Source organism: Cygnus olor, chromosome 5 (assembly GCF_009769625.2).
Source record: "Cygnus olor isolate bCygOlo1 chromosome 5, bCygOlo1.pri.v2, whole genome shotgun sequence".
In the NCBI taxonomy this organism is placed as follows: Eukaryota; Metazoa; Chordata; class Aves; order Anseriformes; family Anatidae; genus Cygnus; species Cygnus olor.
In genome coordinates, this window is record NC_049173.1 from 2,985,881 (window position 1) to 3,003,824 (window position 17,944).

The 17,944-nt window shown below is 39.8% G+C and overlaps 1 protein-coding gene across 10 annotated transcripts in view; it reads right to left on the reverse strand.

The window, feature by feature from the left end:
* NIN (ninein) overlaps positions 1–17,944 on the reverse strand; it is a 61,224-nt gene that overhangs the window by 4,850 nt on the left and 38,430 nt on the right. For 5 of the 10 annotated variants that reach the window (XM_040557853.1, XM_040557855.1, XM_040557852.1 and 2 more), the window contains 11 exons: positions 17,434–17,559; positions 16,757–16,826; positions 15,534–15,749; positions 15,043–15,156; positions 13,525–13,647; positions 12,896–13,009; positions 12,061–12,207; positions 10,797–10,958; positions 10,053–10,202; positions 9,421–9,519; positions 5,583–5,774 (listed from right to left, as the gene is read on the reverse strand). In XM_040557853.1, coding sequence (XP_040413787.1) covers positions 5,583–5,774; positions 9,421–9,519; positions 10,053–10,202; positions 10,797–10,958; positions 12,061–12,207; positions 12,896–13,009; positions 13,525–13,647; positions 15,043–15,156; positions 15,534–15,749; positions 16,757–16,826; positions 17,434–17,559 — 1,513 coding nt within the window. Of the gene's footprint in view, positions 1–7; positions 2,416–5,582; positions 5,775–8,233; positions 8,295–8,334; positions 8,963–9,420; positions 9,520–10,052; positions 10,203–10,796; positions 10,989–12,060; positions 12,208–12,895; positions 13,010–13,524; positions 13,648–15,042; positions 15,157–15,533; positions 15,750–16,756; positions 16,827–17,433; positions 17,560–17,944 lie in introns of those variants that run through there. The other 5 variants (XM_040557856.1, XM_040557862.1, XM_040557857.1 and 2 more) reach the window with 5 other exon arrangements.

The following is a 17,944-nucleotide window of genomic DNA, read 5'->3' on the forward strand; positions in this document are numbered from 1 at the left end:
AGCAACAGGAGAATCAGTTAACAACGATCTGTTCCTTTTCACCAGTCTTCTTCCTTTCACTTTATGCGTAAGAAAAAAGTTGGCAATCCACACTCAAGTCCATTTTAAAGAGTCAACTAAGTTAATAAACAGCTCATGGAAGCAAAATGTTATGGCAACGTTTAAAGGACATTCACAGCATTAATGGATTTTTCCAAATCTAAGTTATATTTTAGATTACTAGATCTAAGACAAATTGATATAAAATTCTAAGTTCCATCTTGACTGTGGTAATTAGATCTGGATAGCTTCCTTTTCTTGTTTTTAGGTGTTGCCATATACCTGCTGAACGTGGGAAACAATACCAATCAAAATTGTAGTGACTTTAGGGGAAAAGAAAAAAAGTGAGGTCATAATGGTGTCGCTTTGTGCAACTGTTCTCTGCCAAAGACCCCTCAAAATTGGATAATATCCTAAAAAATCTAGGATGCTATTATCCCAAACTTGGTTTTTACTTTCTTCAGATTAGTTGTAGATAATGCTTCTGAATACTCTAACATGCTTTTGCTGCTTTCCTTCAGTGAAGTGATGGACAATCTAACTAAAAGGATTGTCATGAGAGTGCCTGTTACACCAGCAGTTGAGAGAGATTTTCCCAAATAAATTAGAAACACCAGGAACTATAAGGAGTTACAATCCACTTCCCAGCGGTCATTGTCTTGCTATTGATGCTAATGTTAGGAAGTCATCTGAGAAGATTACTTTGAGAAAGTACTAACCTTCTCCCTAAAACAAAATACCTTCAAAACCAAAGTACCTTCATATTTCTGGGGGGAGAATAAATGAAAAAACCCTGAGGAAGGAGACCAGTTCAAAAAATTGGTTGTTCATCTAAACCACTGTAGAAAGACCCTCTTGGATTGATTGAAGTCCACTCAACATAGTTGTTGGAACACCAGAAACTCTTTAAACCTTTGTATGGGGTTATACAATCACTTTGCTTGTAAAGAAGTTGAAAAAAGTTACATCAGAGCTGTACAGAAAGCAGTTTTAAAGTGTTGCTGGACAAGAGATATTTCCAGGTTAATAAAAGTACTACTAAGCAGAATTTGCAAGGGACTTTCTAAACAAATTATCTTCAGCTATCTTCTGTAATTTGATTGGAATTCAAAAACGTGGCTGAACATAACGTTTCTTACTGGTTACAGGAACCTTGAGGGAGTAGTTCAGTGGAATCTAAGAACTAGTGGTCTCAACATCTGTGATCCTTGTTTGGCTTAAAGTTAATTTGAGAATGTTCTGCCTAATTTCATATTATTGCATGTTTAATGGGAAAAGCCAGCTCAAGCATTAGCTTTAAGGTCATTAAGATAAGCAAAATGATCGTTGAAAGGAAACAGCTGAAAAGGTTCATGGCTCCCAACTAGAAAAAAACATAGCTCTTAAAGCAGTGGTGGTAGACCTCAAATTACTAGGGAAAAGAAATGTCATTTAATCTAGTAATTTGAGACCAAAGAAAATCACTAAGGAATGCCTTCAGAGAAAAAAGTCTGTTAATAATTTTCCCTTTTTCTGGAACTACCATTTTTACTTTATGGTCACAGCAGAAAGATATGTCTACATATTCTGGAAATTCTCTTCTCAAATGTGGGTCTGCTGGGGAAGCAGCATATCTGTATGTAAGTATATCCCATACTGAAAAACTTTCCCAGAAGTCACAGAACAGAACCACAGGATGGTCTGGGCTGGAAGGGACCTTACAGTCCATCTAATTCCAGCCCCTGACAGGGGCAGGGACCCCTGCTCCCAGCCCCATCCAGCCTGGAGACCTTGGGCAGCCTGCACCAGGGCTTCACCACCCTCAGTGTGAAGTCCTGATAAGATGATCCTCAATATCAATGACATTGTCTAAATCTGTTAATTCTTTGTCATAAAGCTAGGACTATTGATACCATTAAGACAAGAGACATTATGTTTAAAAAAATTTTATTTTTCATTTACATCAAAAAATGTCATCTTTCCCTGTTAAAAAGTTTATACATCTTTTACAAAAATGCAGTATAAATACCTCAGATTTTCTTCAAGTCTCATATAAAATTAATACCATTTGAGAAAAATAGTCTTTCCCCGTTGAACAAATCCACATTTTAAATAACATAAATAGAAATGATTTGTAACAAATTAAAAAGGACAGCTTATGAACTTTCACAAAATAGCTTCTAGACATATAAATAGGAAATAACACTGCGGAGACTTTTTTTTTTTTTATAAAAAAAGCACAACATTTGATCCTCAAGTTTCTCAGCTTATGCCAGTTCGTATGTTTGTGTGTGTTTATCATGGTAAGGAATGAGATCATAAGCAGCCAAGCTGTCAGAGGTGCCCGATCCTCCTGTAGGAATCTGCATGCACTGCTCGCTGCTCCGGTAGCAAGGCCTAGAGAAAGAAGGCAAGTGGGATACTTCACCCTGATATCCAGATTTTCTTTTAAATATGTATGTTTACTTAAAGCAAACCACCAATACAAGCTAAGCAAGCAACACAAGACATAAAACACACAAGAAAACATGCAGAGTATCACATATTTCTCTGAATACTAGTATTAGCGCTACACAAACGCAATTAAGGAAATATTCAGGATGCATTTCCTAGACGTAAGGTCTCTGAAGAGGGCTTATCCACATTTTTGGGGGATTAAGATCAGTAACAGTAATTAAGTGCAATTAGCAAAGCAGTTAAGTTTCTTAAGAGGAAATTATCTGCTGCTGTATATAGTCTCACAGATTGCCAAATAGCATTTGTGAAAAATGCAGTCCAACTGACCTCCTTTGAAAACTTGCTTGCATTTCTATTTTAAACTTAGTCGCAAGTCTTTTCTTGAGACAGAACAAGCTGTTGGGTCGGAGGTTGAGTTTTCAAATGAAGACCTGAATAAAGGGGGAGTTGAGCAACTCAAAGTACTCGGAACAAAAATATGGGTTAGCAGAGGTTGTAAGGGAACTTGGGAAAACCTCAGGTCACTAACAGGCTCACAGCTCTAGTTATTGAGCAAGGAGAGGGAGAAGGGAAAGGGAAAAGGAGTGCAGCAATTGCTATTGTGCAGCAGGGATCACAGCACTAGCCACAGCAGACGCAGTCATCTGTAATTCAGAAGAGTGCAGACAGGTCACCACAGGAGAAAAGGCTGAGGAGTTTTATTTTGGTGAAGTTTGAACTGTAACCTCGGTGGACAACAGCTAACACTGACTGTAATACAAATGAGAACACAGACCACCACCATCAGAAAGCAAATGGAAGTTGCAAAGCATGAGGAAGACACAGGAATACCAAAGAGGAGGATAACTTTGGATACCTGAAAGAAGAAAGCTGCAAAGTGCAAAGCAGTAGCAGCAAAACTAGGTAGTTAAGTTTACATAGAAAGCACAGCCAACCTGACGTCGTACTCACTGGTGAAAAGATGATGAAGGGGGGTTAGGGTGCAATTTTTCAACATGCTAAAGTGGACATTAAAATGGACATAAGCTCAACTAGATGTTAACCCTAGAAATCAGGACCATACAATCATTTAGATTGGAAAAGACCTTTAAGATCATCTGGTCCAACCTTTAACCTGGTATTGCTGAGTCCACCAGTAAACCACGTCCCTTAGGCTCTACACCTACACATTTTCTGAAGACCTCCAGGGATGGTGAGTCAACTAATTCCCTGGGCAGCCTGTTCCAAGACTTCACAACCCTTTCAGTGAAGAAGTTTTTCCTAATATCCAACCAATGATGATGAATTAAAAATAGAATCAACGTGAATTAAAGCATGATGTGCTTAAAGAAGTGTTTCAGTTTGTCTCAGCTTGAAGTACTGACAAATGTAGCATTTTAATTGCTGTAGAATGCACGTTTAACAATGATTTTAGAAAGTTATGTAGTTAGAAAGTTATGTAGTAAAGCTCATGAAAACAGCTGTAGGAGACGTTATAAACTGGAAGCTTGTTGATATCCATTCACTTTAAGCAAAAATCAATATAAAAAGAAAAGTTAAAAGGATTAAGTATGTTGACAGTAAATACTTGCGAAACCTCTCTAAAAGGATTTTTAAATTCATGAAGCCTTCTAGGATAAAAGGTTTTTACAGGAAACATAAGTGATGCATCTGTAGAACTACAAGTTCCGGGATGTGACTAGTTTGCAAATTGTTTCTCAGGCTTTCAAAGGCAAAATTACAAAATGACTCCTAATGCAATTCACAGCACATTCATTTGCAGACGCTACTGCTGTAATATGGCTTTTATTGATTTCAAAATTAAACCGCATGCCCTGCTTTCTAGGGTATGTGACCAAGCACATTAACCTGTAGTAATGCATTTCCATCAGGACTCAGCTGAAAGTGAGAGAACCTTATAACTGATTTTTTTCTTATCCTATATTATTTGTTGTTAAGCTCATTTTTTGAAGGAGAAACATTCAATTTAATGCCTTTATTAAAAACACAATCTTACTCCAAGTTTTGTAGGCTTTAGAAACTATTACTGCATATATTCTTTCTCCATAACTTTTTTTTTCCAAAATACCCTATTTATGGTATGATAGTATGATTATGCATGGTCAGAATTTTCGAACTTCAGTCTTGAACTTTTCTATACATACATATTTTTATATATATTTTATAAAATGCAACAACAACCTGAGTGTAAAACAAAGGTTTTTTCCTACTAACAGATTAAAAGCTTAAATAAAACACTGACATTTTTATTAGAACTTTATCTTTTCTTATAAAATAATAATACAACTTGATCTTAAAACATATGGCCAGAGCTGAGGCTTTAGAGATCTGGTTACTTTTTGAAGAAGCAAGTCATTTGACAAGCCTAATTTAAGTCTTTTTTTTTTTATGGGAGATGCAAAATTTTCTACCAGAGCTTATTATTCTTACCTATAAGCTTCTTACCTATAACCTTACATGTTAAAATACGAGAAGTAACTCAGCCCAATATGTGCAATGACTGTATTCTTCCTTGGAATTAGATTGTTTTCTCTCAGAAATGCCAATGATGAAGTCTCTGTATAACAGTAACAGTGTTATCCAAACAACGTCCTGTCATGACCAAATAATGCAGATGGGCTGACCCTTTTTTATAAAGGACTACTTGTTTGTATTATGCTCTACTACATTTGACAGCAAAATTCTGTGTAACAGCAACAGCCAAAACGAATGTTTTATATTTGATGTATATGTGCTTGTGCAACATGTGGCATAGGGTGTTTTTTTTCAAAACAATGGTTGCAGACATGGACATTAGGTAAAGAAAAAACTGAAAACACTTACTGCACATTGATCAGAAGGAGAAAAGCCAGTAGAATGTGGATAGGAGTGATTTTATTTCAAGAAGGGGACTTCAGAAATGAGCTATGACTTAAGCTAAATACGCTAAATGTCAAAGATGTACAAAACTAACCTTTGTTAGTTGAATTTTGATGAATTTTAATTAACTGAATTTTAATTTTTGAACTGGCATAAACAGAGAATGGATCTCATCCAACTGAAAAAACACAGTCAACTAACCAAACACCCCTCTAAAGTTGTAACCTGCAGAGAAACGAGGGTTTTACCTGTTGCATGTTTGTTTCAGAGGGTCTGCTTTCAAGTTCTTCCTGAAGACGTTGACTCCTCCTCTCTGCTTGTAGTAGCTGGTGTTGGAGCTGCAGGAACTGGTCCTTGGGCACCATGGCACAGCCTTGCTGCTGGAGCTCCCAGGGGTGCGGTGGCTGGCTAAGCATCACGCTGCTGCTCGAGTGTAGCATCTGAACAGCAAAACACATCGCCATCAGCAGAAAGCAGCACTGCAGTTCGCACAAGGTGTTTTTCAGAGCTTCTTTTGCATGATACATAATTCACTAGACATCAGCTTAGTCTTAAATAATTCCGTGTATACGAGAGAAACAAGCCTGAAGTCAGTAACAGAAGCTAAAACTCCTCTTTTCACTGAGGAAGATCTCTCTCCCTCTGTAGTTCTACAGTCGAAGTCTAAAGGAGAGTGAACTTTGATTCATAATTTCAGACCTGAGTTGTAATTCACTGAATTTCTGATGAAATCACGTCAAACTTAAACGGGCCTGTGGTGAGCTTTAACTTGAATATTCCTTGTTAGTTTTCACCCTGATCTTAGCAATTCTTTTAAAAATAGTATCTAGTTACAAATAAAAGCACTAGCATGAGGCAGGCCGTTGTCCACCAGTGCTGCTCACTTCTAGCCTTTAATTTAGGATGGAGAGGTAAGTTCCCTATATAGAAAACTTGTTTTCCTTTCGTGTATGGTGATTTAAGTAATTTCATGCTATCTGCTACATTATATTCAAAATCCAGTAGTTAGAATCCCATACATCTTTCCTTATGTTCACTACTGTAGAAATTTCAGCGCATTTTATGATTTTCATTTAGAGTCACACCACAAGCAGAGCTTGATAGAAATTCTGGAGTCTTAAGTGACTGTGCTGCATAAGCAAAAGCGTACCTGGAGGGGCCCTTGAGAGATGCATGCATGTAGTAACCTGAAGTAGTTTAATTCCCAACTTAAGTCTTGCTTTCATTAAAAAGGTTTCTGCATGTAACAAGTCTGTTATATAAAAGGTAGTTATTGCCAGCATAGAGTTTGCACATACTGGGTGTCCTTTGTGAAGTTACACCAATGAAAAAGCTTCTGTAGTAGTAGGACTAGGCCACTCACATGTAATATTTCACATTCATAATCATCCTTGCTGTAGCAAAAAGAGCATTTAAGAACAGACTTGTCTGAAAAGGTTTAACTTTCTCACATCTTGTAGCTAAGTGCCGCTGCCAAACAATGCCATGACAGTTACTGGATGAAGGTGTGTAGAGAAGTCAGGCACTTCTGGAATTACCTCACTATGGTAGCATTGTAAACTACAAGAGACAGATAAACTACCCCAGAATTAGATGAACTTTTGGACAATATTATGAATTAAGATTGTTTTGTGTGATTTTCTAGACTAAAATGAAATCCCGGTAAGACTACTTCACAGCTGTAACAAGTTATAATACTAAAAAGAAACCACCTTAAACTATACAGTAAAACCCCTGATGTTTCAGGCAAGCCATTTTGCAGCTTGAATTTGCATAAGATTAATGCTTTCTTCCTGTAAAGATCATTCTTCCTGTAAAAGTCAGTTAACCATATCATAAAACGCTCCCTCATTATCTCATAACCATTACTGTGGTCCCTTAGGAAAAGGCATGTGAGACTGTGTTAGTGGTATTACTTTTCCTTTCGCAAATGCTGTAATTAAGGGCTCAATTAGTAACCGTAGTTCAATTATTGAGTTCATCTATAATGGAATCAACTATAAGCATTTCTCATAATGGTGTAGTTTTGGTATCAGGGGTACTGCTCTAATGTAGACATAGTATTGGCCTGTTTGAAGTGTGGTAATGTTAGTGCCTGGCCACGTTAGTGTCTGTTCACCTCTGCTGGCACAAGTAAACAGAATATAGGCTTAAATATTTATAATATTTTAAAACACTTAAGAAAATACAACTTTTTAAAAAATCTATTAGTAGGTTCTCCTGAATCAACTTGTCTGTAAAGGACCTGTTCTTTTACTGACAATGTAAATCACAGAAATAATGAAATTTCAGTGGAATTTGTTTAGGGTTTCATATGATGTGGTAAAGCACATGAGTATCTAATGAAAGTGCTGATGAAACAATCAATGTTAGCAACATCTTCAAAATAAATACCGGTTGCATGGTTAATGAAAACAATGTAGTTTTGCCATATTCAGCTGTGGAAGGAAGTAGAACAGTAACGAACTTGCTAAACTATTAGGGATGACACTGAGTGCGGTCACACATCAAGTATTAAGGAAACATTTGACAGTCTGGTCAAAAAGCATGCAAGATGTCAGAGGTAAATATGAGAACACCTTCAAGCCTTACAGTCATTGGGTTAGAAGGAAGGGGTTGAGCCACTTTTCATTTTCTTACGATCAGTTTAATTCTTTGGAATGCAATTGGTCATTTCTCCATTTTCACAGTAATGCCTTACAAACATGCAGCTTTTTGCCTACAGAATCAAATCACAGACATGTGCTAGCCACACCAAATTAGTTCAGCTGCCAAAGTAAGAATGGAACATTAAAATGAATAGTGGCTTCTTTGCTTAAAAGACACATGGAATAGAAATCCATAAAAGACAAAGTGTTTTCTCCATGCTATGGTAGTACATTGAAAATGATTGCTCTACCTTCGCACACTATTTCAGAAAGAGAACTGCACCCTTCTCTGCTAGTTCCAACCACTGAGCTCTAGACAGGTTAGCCACGAACAAAAGGAGAACAGGCACAAAAGAGAAAGTTAGAAGTCAAAGCGTTAAGTGAATGTTATACACACCTGTTGGGAAAATGTTATCAGAAGTAACAAAAATCCTGCATGTGTGAAATACAAAGTTTTGGGAGGAAATGCAATTCCACGCTTGATGTTTATACTGAAGGAATTAACAGTGTTTAGATTTTTCCCAAAGCAATATTAAGAACGCATAAAAGCACAGGATATAAAAACTGTTGTCAGTAACTTGTCAAGATCTCATCTTTTCTAATTGAGTTTTTAATAATTTTACAGCTAATTACACAGTACATTCAGTATAACATGTTTCCCATTCACTTACGGGATATTTTTAAGGGCTGTAAAAGCCTTATCTCGAAGATACTTTAATTTATGGAACATGCCAAAACTTTGAGGGGGTTAAGTTATGTTTTAAGACTCAAATTCAGACAAAATTGCAGAGACAGCTCCCAGGTCAGTCCTGACCACAGGGGATAAAGTAACTTCAGTTAAGCTTTTCTGTTCCTGTAACCACCATCACCAAAGAATTAAGCAGTTTCCATAACACACGATCCATCTCCAGCAACACCAAGCAAACCTTCACATTTACGGCAGGCTTTTGAAGAGTCTCAGCTGAAGTTTTCACTCATGCCTTTAGATTAACAGCAAGTTGCATAAATTGTTATTTGATTATGCTCTAGATAAACTAGCAAGGCTTCAATTCAGCAAATTATTCCCATAGTAAATAAGAACAGGTTTCTACATTAAGAGCACCATTATGCAAATATTAGTTAAGAAACTTGAGGTTACATGTTTTAGGAAGGAAGAGGGAAGCGTTAGCCTTGCCTCAAGCACAGAAGCAAATTTCTTCACTATTTGACTTTGTATCTGAGATCTTACGTGGATTATGGTAAGCCAGTGTGCTTCATGTTTGTCACACTAACATTGATCATAAAAGATTATATTATTATTAGAGATCAATTATTCTTCTAGTTTCAATCAGTTTCCCCTGAAGAGGATTTTTTTTTGGTAAATAAATTCACAGATTCAGTGAGATACCGATAAACCTCCCCACTACAGTCAGTCCAGTCAACACCTATTGAACAGTACCTCCATTAACTGATCATCCAGTTTGACTTGCTTTTTTCTTAGCCCTTCATTTTCTGAGCTTGTTTCCAATTCATGTTCAAGAGAATTCATCTGGCTGATCTACGAAAGACAGGAAGTTTCCTTAGAAAGGCAGTAGTTTCATTTCATCTGTTGCGTTCAATATGCAAGTCATGAGTCATTGCACATCCAGACAATTCACGATTGAAAGATTAAGCATTTGGACAAGCATAATGCTTTGTTAAAACCTATGTCTAAGGTAATGTTATACAGCGTGGCTGACAAGTGTCAAATAATAGGTAGGGTAGCTGATTTTCAATTTAAATGTGGTAATGCCAGCATATGAGCACTGTGTGCTGCAGAGCACTTGGAAAGGCTGCATTTTTATTTATTTATTTTTTATGTTCCCATGCTCCACCACTGAACTCTTTATGCCAAGCAGAAGTCCTACAGCATACTGGCACTTCAACAGCCCCACCACAGAAGCACAGGAGACTGTGGGCTCCTTGGACAGGGATTTGTAAAAAAGACATGGAGCACAAAGCTCGGAGTAAAAGAAAGTTACAGCTTTCCATCTCTGAGAGCTGTTGTGATAAGCACAGCACTGACTCACACATTTACCATCTGAAACTAACCTTCCTATTTGCAGATGACAACTCCTTCTGAAGCTGTTCACACTCTCTCTTCAAGCTTAATTTCTCTTGCTCTATGGCTTTGACAATACCTGACTGGCTTTGATGCTTTTGGTGCTTCAGGGAAAGGATGGTGGATTCCAGCTGTCGGATCTAAAGAGACCAGAGATGAACAAATGTGGAAAGGCATTCCAAACCATTCAAAGCCTGATTCATAATGGCATTTCCAGTAGGTCAAAACTGACATTGCACTGTGAATCAATTGCATCTACTTAATTTACAATATCAAGTATCAACCTATTTCAGACTCATAACAGATTCTGGTATTTTTGATGTTTTAGCTTTGAGCATCATATCTTCCCTTCCCTCTCCCCATAATCTGCCTAACAGTGTGAGCTAAGAAATTAAACATGACTAATGCTAGGAGTATGAAGACTTTTTTTAAAAAATGGTAATAACTGAAAGTTAGACCAGAATCTTAGACAAGAGTCACCAGGATTTTCTTTAAAATTACCAGGATTTTCTTTAAAAAAAAAGAGCCATTGCTTGAACTATCGTAAGAGCGCCTGCCTACTCAGTGCAGGTAGGAAGGAAAGCCACCCCACGATGCCTTCTTTCTACTAAAGTTTCTACCCAAAACTCATGGGCACCATTCCTCTTCTGCACTACCCGCTGCGAAATAAGGATCACTGAGTACTGCGTTGCATGAGTGCCTGCCCTCGTGATCTGGGGGCTCGCTGAGGTTACCTTCTCCCTGGCGAGAACCAGGTCGGCGGTGGTGCTGTGGACCTCCCTCCGCAGCCGCTCGTTCTCCTGCCCGAGCTGCTGCTGCTCCGGCTCGTCCTGCTGCGAACGCCTCTGCTGCTCCTGCGGCCCTGGGGAAGGCACAGCCCGCTCGAGGACCCGGTTCTTAAGACAGACAGAATTGCAGGGTTAGGCCTTAAACAAAGAAGCAGACATTTGCTCTCTTCAGGCGGGTTTTAAGTAGGCTTTCAGTAGCTGCAGACCAAAGGCACAGGATTCCCGTCTTCCCCCCAGCCCAGGCACCATTTTCCCATAAAACCCAATATGCTAATCACGGTGCAAAGCCAAGTGCTTCTCCAAGTGCTTCCCTCCGCTAAAATCACAGATACAGCCGTGCGCCAGCATGGTTACTGCGAGTGCACACAGTTCGATGATACAAAATGGCAATTTGCACTCTATTTCACAGCCTCATCAAGCAAATAATAGAACTCCATTATATATTATTCAGTAATAGCTGTAATTTAGTTCCTGTTGTACAGTCCTGAAGCACTCTCTTCTCCATGTGGACATTAAATATTCCTTTAATTACATAGCAAACAAGCCAAATTAGTGTCTGAATTCATAACACCAATCACGAAACTGCTGTCTGCAACCTCCTTCAGTTACAGTTCCTTATCAGCTGAGAAAGGCTGCTACAATACCGTGCCTTTCAAAAACAAATTTCAAAATTAGACCTCCCTGTCAATTACTGGCTTTGTTGTTGATACACTTACAGTCTGTTATGTGTAAATTCCTATTACCCACTGCTTTATTTTTTTTGAAAAGATTTTGTTCTGGGGAAGAAGAATAAAGACTCTTAGAAAATGGACCGATCATAGCCTGCCATCACATTTAGACATAAGTAAATCGCTGCTATATACAACATTACAGAACTACTCTTAGTCAACTATTTTAAAACTGAAAACTAAAACAGAAAATATCATTAGAATAGGACTTTTTTGTACTCTTCTCCTTTTAGCTGTTTTTGTTAGCTTTTTATCACTTGTGTTTACAAAAGAGTCAATAATTACACAATTCAGAGTCTACTTGCTCAGATCTGCAGCTCTATTTGTGTCCTTTTAGTGAGCAAGCTAACCCTCCAAAAAATAAGTGGGCTACAGTGACAGGCTACAGAAGAGCAGCAACTAGCTGCTATTAAATTTGTCATATTTTCAGATTCAAATTACAAGTGGAGTTGACCAAATTTGAGGCCCTTGAAGCCAGTTACCTTTTCATTAGCATTCTGCAGTTGCTTGTGTAAAGACATCACTTCTTGTTCAAGAGTTTCCTTCTCCTGCTGTGCCACCCGTAGGTCCGATTTCAGGCGGGACATCTGGAGGTTGGTGTTTTGCAGCGTTTCATCTAGACTCTGAACCTGTAACGGGCAGGAACACAACTTCATGTTTGCTGTACCAAGACTTGTCGTGAGCTTGGTCCGCTGAGGGGTACATATGCCACAAGTCACAGGGATTTGGCCGCTGTCTGTTGGAAGGGGTGAAGAAAACGGTGACAGCCCACCTCCTGAAAATGCTAAATGATTCCCTGAATTTCTGCTTGAAGTTAGCCACAAACTCTTAAACATGGCTGAAATACTGTACTCAGATATGCATTTTCCACCCCCGAATATTTCCTGTGATATGCTGGGAAAAGGAGATTCCTTTTGAATTATTTATTCTTGGCAGCCCGTGGCCCAGAAGAATCAAGAAAAGCCAAGCAAATGGCCATTTGTTCTACTCCCTTGACTGTTAAGAAGCAAACCACCACAAGAAAGGAGAGAGCAGAATCTCTGTAGTGTTCTAGGGATCGCTGGGCTGAATGAATTGGCAAAGGGAACTTGGCTGTAGATGCAAAACAGCTTATTCCTGGGGGCAGGGGAGAGAGATCTCATTTAACAAGTTTCCTCTTGTCCTTTAAGAACGTCACTTTGAAAGCCCATCAGTGTCCATTCTTAGCTGCATGAAGCCTTTGAGCATATTAGAAGACGACTGTTTTTAGGAAAAAAGCACTACAAGAGATTAAGAAATGCTTTTGATTTGGGGCTATAACAAAACCCACTTTTATACCTTTTCTTGTGCAACCGTGAGCTGTGTTTTCAGTGTCTGACTCTGTTGTTCCCAGGACTTCTGTTCCTGCTTCAGGCTGCCGACTGCATTCTCTAAGAAGCTTACTTTAGCTACCTGAAATAAGATTACATCGGTAAGCCCGAACCATTCAGGATCTTCTTTAACTCCATTTGACTTTGGGAGTTAAGCTAGATGGAGTTACAGCTATGCAAAGAAAGCGCAGGAAAGCAAAAAACCCTCAGCTCCCTGCCCGAATCTCCGCACAACAGGACCATTATTTATGGCATGCCTACTACACTGCTCCAGTTCAGAGCTCCAATACATCAGAGCTGCAATAAGTGCAAGAACACTGTCTTCCTTGTCCTGCTACAATATTTATATCCAGCCCTCTGTTCCTTGCGATGTTTGGAATTTGCTACATAATCAAATTACAGTGAAGCTGTGCTCCAAAAGCTCTCTAAAAGCAGCAAGGGTAAAAAGGCAATGGCAATAAAGCCTTTATTCGTCCTGAAGGTAAGAAAAAAAATCAATGTAGTTTTACAGGTTAGGGTGATGGAGAACATGGTTTAATAATTTTAGCACCTTGTTACAGCATGTAGGAGTGACATGGGTTTGCAGTTCTGTCTTACCTTATCGATGCATCTGTTTAATTCCTCACTCAGGGCTTCTTTTTCTTTCAGCAGCTTTTCATTTTTAGCAATTAAGCTAGAAACTTCATTTTGAAGGTCAGAGAGATCAGGACATCTGGGCAGCTGTGGAAAACAACTCTAAGTCAAGTTTCTGTGCTGTTTCAGAATTTTGCCTGCGAGTGTCACACAAAGCTTTCTCCCCTCCTCAGGGCCAAGCATCATGTTCCAGGCAGAGCAGAAAAGATGGGAGCAGACTGCAAGCTGCTTCATGACTGATCATATGAATATCACTCATGATCCAAGACACCCTTCCTGTAAGAACAATGCTAAGGACACCTAAATCACACTGCAACCCCTCAGATTTATGTTAAGGCTCCTGCAAATCACAGGCCAGCAGACAGATGCTGTGCCTCTTACATGAGTTGTATTAGCATAAAAACCCTAATAGAATCATCCCTCTGGGTTGCATGACACCAATTGCATTGAGAAGTGAACCTTCCATATACCTAATTTTCATTGTGTGTATTTATGGTGTGGGTTTTTTTTTTTTTTTTTTTAGTAACCATAACAGATTGGGAATTCTCCTTCCTGCAGCTCAGTGTCAGTGTTCCTCTTATAACCTTGATGAGGTGGATAAAGTTTTGGGTTTCTCCTTCCAGGGAAGGGGAAAAAATACCATACAGATGACTTCTGATCTCTTTCCCAGTTGACAGAGTGCTTTAGCTTAGTCTGCCTGCTCCTTGGTGATTTGGTCTCTGTTCAATCTTCTGTCTTTAATTACACTCAAGCCACAATTCACTGTACTGAATATGCCTCATCTGCTTTTGCTTTTTAAGACCATTATAAATACAAAGCATTAGGAACATCAAATGAGTGCTTTACTCTGAAGAAAATGACTTTGGCACCCTAATCAGGAGGGCTAACTCATCTGTGCCCTTCATTATCTTTGATTATTAGCATGTATTTACAGCCAAATGAGCCATGCTTATATGGGCAACAACGAAGTCCTCCAGGAAATTAACTTTTTAAGTTCTGAGCTGTTAAAGCCTCCAGGTAGCAGCACTCTTAATGCTACACCTCTGCTAGAGGACATGCTGGAGGACACCAGTCCTCTTGTGGACCTAGATGGATGTCAGGGACTGCTCAGTGGCTGGAGGATGTTCCCCTGCCCATCCCACCCACGCAACCTAGAAAAGCCTAGTATATTGCTTGATTAGAACTTTAAATTTTTGGTCTTCATTGCTGAAGTCCATCTGCGAAGATCCACTGCTCTGGAATACCTTTTGGCAAAGGCTAAGTGAAACCAACCTTATGCAAACAATTGCGCATCATGCTGGGAGGTTTTTTCAATAAGATTTACATTCCTCTAGTGTTGTAACGTTTTATTCAATAAATTAACTATTGAAGATAAATATAAATTAACTATTTCCAACTCAGTCAAGAAAGCAGAACACGAGACAGCCAGCAGGATGGTGGCTCTAACCCCATCACCTGATGGTACTGGGCAGGGTGCCGTACCTGTTTTGTCTTCGCTAGTTCCTGCTGGAGGATGTGGTTTTCCTGCTCCAATATACGAGCCTGAACTTTGGTTTTCGACAGCTCCATTTCCAAGGAGGACACCATATTTGATGACTGCAAACAGTAAAAGCTCAGATTTCAGCTTGGGAGACAGAGTAACAAAGATTAACCCGAGGATGCTACAACAGCCAGTGGGTTAGAGGTGGGATACACTGGGCCGAACAGAACAGGCATGCTGGAAAATGCAGGTGAAAGTATTTGTCATCACTAGCCTCCATTTTCAAGACAGAACTGCACCCTTCTATTTCTTTGCAGCAGCCAGAAAGCAGGTGCTGCCACACTTTCCCTCCACCCCTACTGCCTCATGCATGGACATTTGCAACAAGTGCTAGGAAAAGTTCAGATTTGAAAGACCACACACAGCTTGAGAAAGGGATGCTAATTCCTAAAGGTTCAGTTGTTTCATACCACTAGAGACACTTATCCTGTACCTTTACTTTAGAGTTTTCCAGTTCCTCTTTCAGTACCAGTCTCTCCTTTTCCCATTCTTCCAGCGTACACTTTCCTGCTTCCCTTTCCTTTTGCTTGAGTACCCTTGCCAGCTGTTGGTTAAGATCCTGCACATCTGCTTGGCTTTTGGAATTCCTCTGGCTCAGTTCTGTGTTTTCAGAGTCCAGCTGCTGGTTCCTGGTCTTCAGATCTGCTACCTGAAGTGGGACGGCAGTGTCAGTTAGGACTATTTCTGCATTGGATGGTAGGGTTGTTGTTTGTTTTAATCAATTTCCTTTCTGTTCAGGTGATTAAAAAGAAAAGCTGACAAATGTCACCCCAATTCATTGGCCCAGCCACAGAGACAGAATCCCAGAACGGTGACTCAATGGTGAGACAGCAGATAACTGCCTGCGCTCCATGTAACAGTCACTACCCCAGCAACACTGCTTTATTTCCCTATAACCTATTGAACTTGCTCCACACCCCAGTATTAAGGCCAAATCAAGTAGACCCCTATATAAGAGTAGGACTGCTGCTGATGGCACGCTGCATGCAGCCTCACAAACTTAATTTCTTAGAATTGGCCTCAGATATATCAGTTCTACCTGGCATACCTCTCAGTTCCTTCTTCCCTTTACCATGCTGATATAAGTATTTTGAGTGTTATGCTGACAAGCTATGAGATTATCCTGAGCAATAGAGAATTTTACTGAGAAACAGCCATGTTCCTTGTGGTATAAAACCTACTTAAACCTTCTACTACTTGCCTAGCACAATGAACCTCCCTTTAAACAAAAGCAGTGAAGTCTCATGGATATGAGCAAAAGGTCACTGCTGGCAGCAGTCCTAGACCCATCCAGCTGGGAAGTAAGAAGAGGCTGAGTCACGTAACCTCTCCCGCATGGGCTGCTGCAGGGCATTACCCACAAAATGATTACAAAGGAAGATTTTAACTTTATATTTCCATTAAGTACATTTTCCAAGTTGACTATGGAGAATGCTCTCAAGTTTCTAAGCCAGATAGTTACAGTAGCATTGCAGTTGTCTCCAGATCAGGAGAAAGAAGCCTCATATCAATCCCAAACAGTTAATGAGATCACACAGTTATCAACAAGTTTAAGTGTAGATAGTGGTCTCTTTTTTTTAAACCACATGTAATCATCTAAAGAAAGACTTGTAAAGTGATGATTTCTCCGGAGAAGATTATGGAGATTCTGTTTACCTGCTTTTTCAGGTTGTCAACCATCTTCTGTATAGCCACCTTCTCCTTTCTCACTGCCTCTATCTTTTGCCTAGGAAAAAAGAAAGCTCATTAACATTAGGGTCACTCGTTAATATATATATCCTTGCAAGAACAGGCTGCTTTTTGACGTCACTAGAAAAGGTAATTCTGGATGTTCATTATTTTTCGCTTAGCATCACTGCTTTGCATAGGCTTCGTGAGTACTTACTTCTTTCACATACCCACGTATTCCTTTCCTGAAAGGAAAGGCTGGGTTCCCAAGATCACAGGTAGTTACCTACTTGCAAAACACAAAATTTTTGAAGTGCTCTGTCCCACTGTACCTCTTCCTGACTTTTTTAGGGCTACACCAGCCTAACAACCTCTGCCCTTGCCGAAGCAGGGGAATTACAAGAGATCAGCTCCTAAGTGTTAGTGGTCACCTGAATCCCATCAGTTAGGCTCCTGCTTTAGCTCCAGGACTGGGAAGGACAAGCTGGGACAGGGAAAAAGCAGAAGGAATAGACTTCATCCAGGTGGAGAGCTGGTGGCACCAGAAGGCAGCCTGTTTCACAGCCTGTAGGATATCTACCACGTCAAGGAGCTTTGAGAGAAAGGACACGGCTACTGTGTGCCTGAAGGCATGCACGTGGTCCGTGCCCCCATAGCATCCTTACCGCATTTCTTCCCGGGATCCATTCAGCTCCCTCAGTTTCAGGCTGGAAGCACTACCTTCCTCGTTTAACAACGTCACCTCGTTCTTCAGAGCGGTGTTTTCTTCCCTGAGCTTCTCGGCTTCACATCTGTGGCAGAGAGACGGGACATGAGAACCGTTCCTGTGCATCACCCAGGCCCACACACTAAAAGCCTTAACTGCTTGTGACACTTGAAAACAAAGCTACAGCTGGCTTATTTTATGAGCTGTGTATGGATTCGTATGGATTTTACCTTTCGAGTGCTTTCCATAACACTGGAAAGGGACGTTCTAGCTATAAAAAAACTGCGCAAAGTTGCTTAAAATCTAAGATACCTAGTAGAAGTATCACACTCCAAGACTGTACTATATCTCTCAGTCCTTAAACTGCCAATAACATAGCCCTAACTTTGAACAGCCTAATGCTGCCATATGCAGGCTGCACCAAGGAACGCTGCTCCCCAGCTGCTCCAGAGCCCTGCATGCTGGGAGTA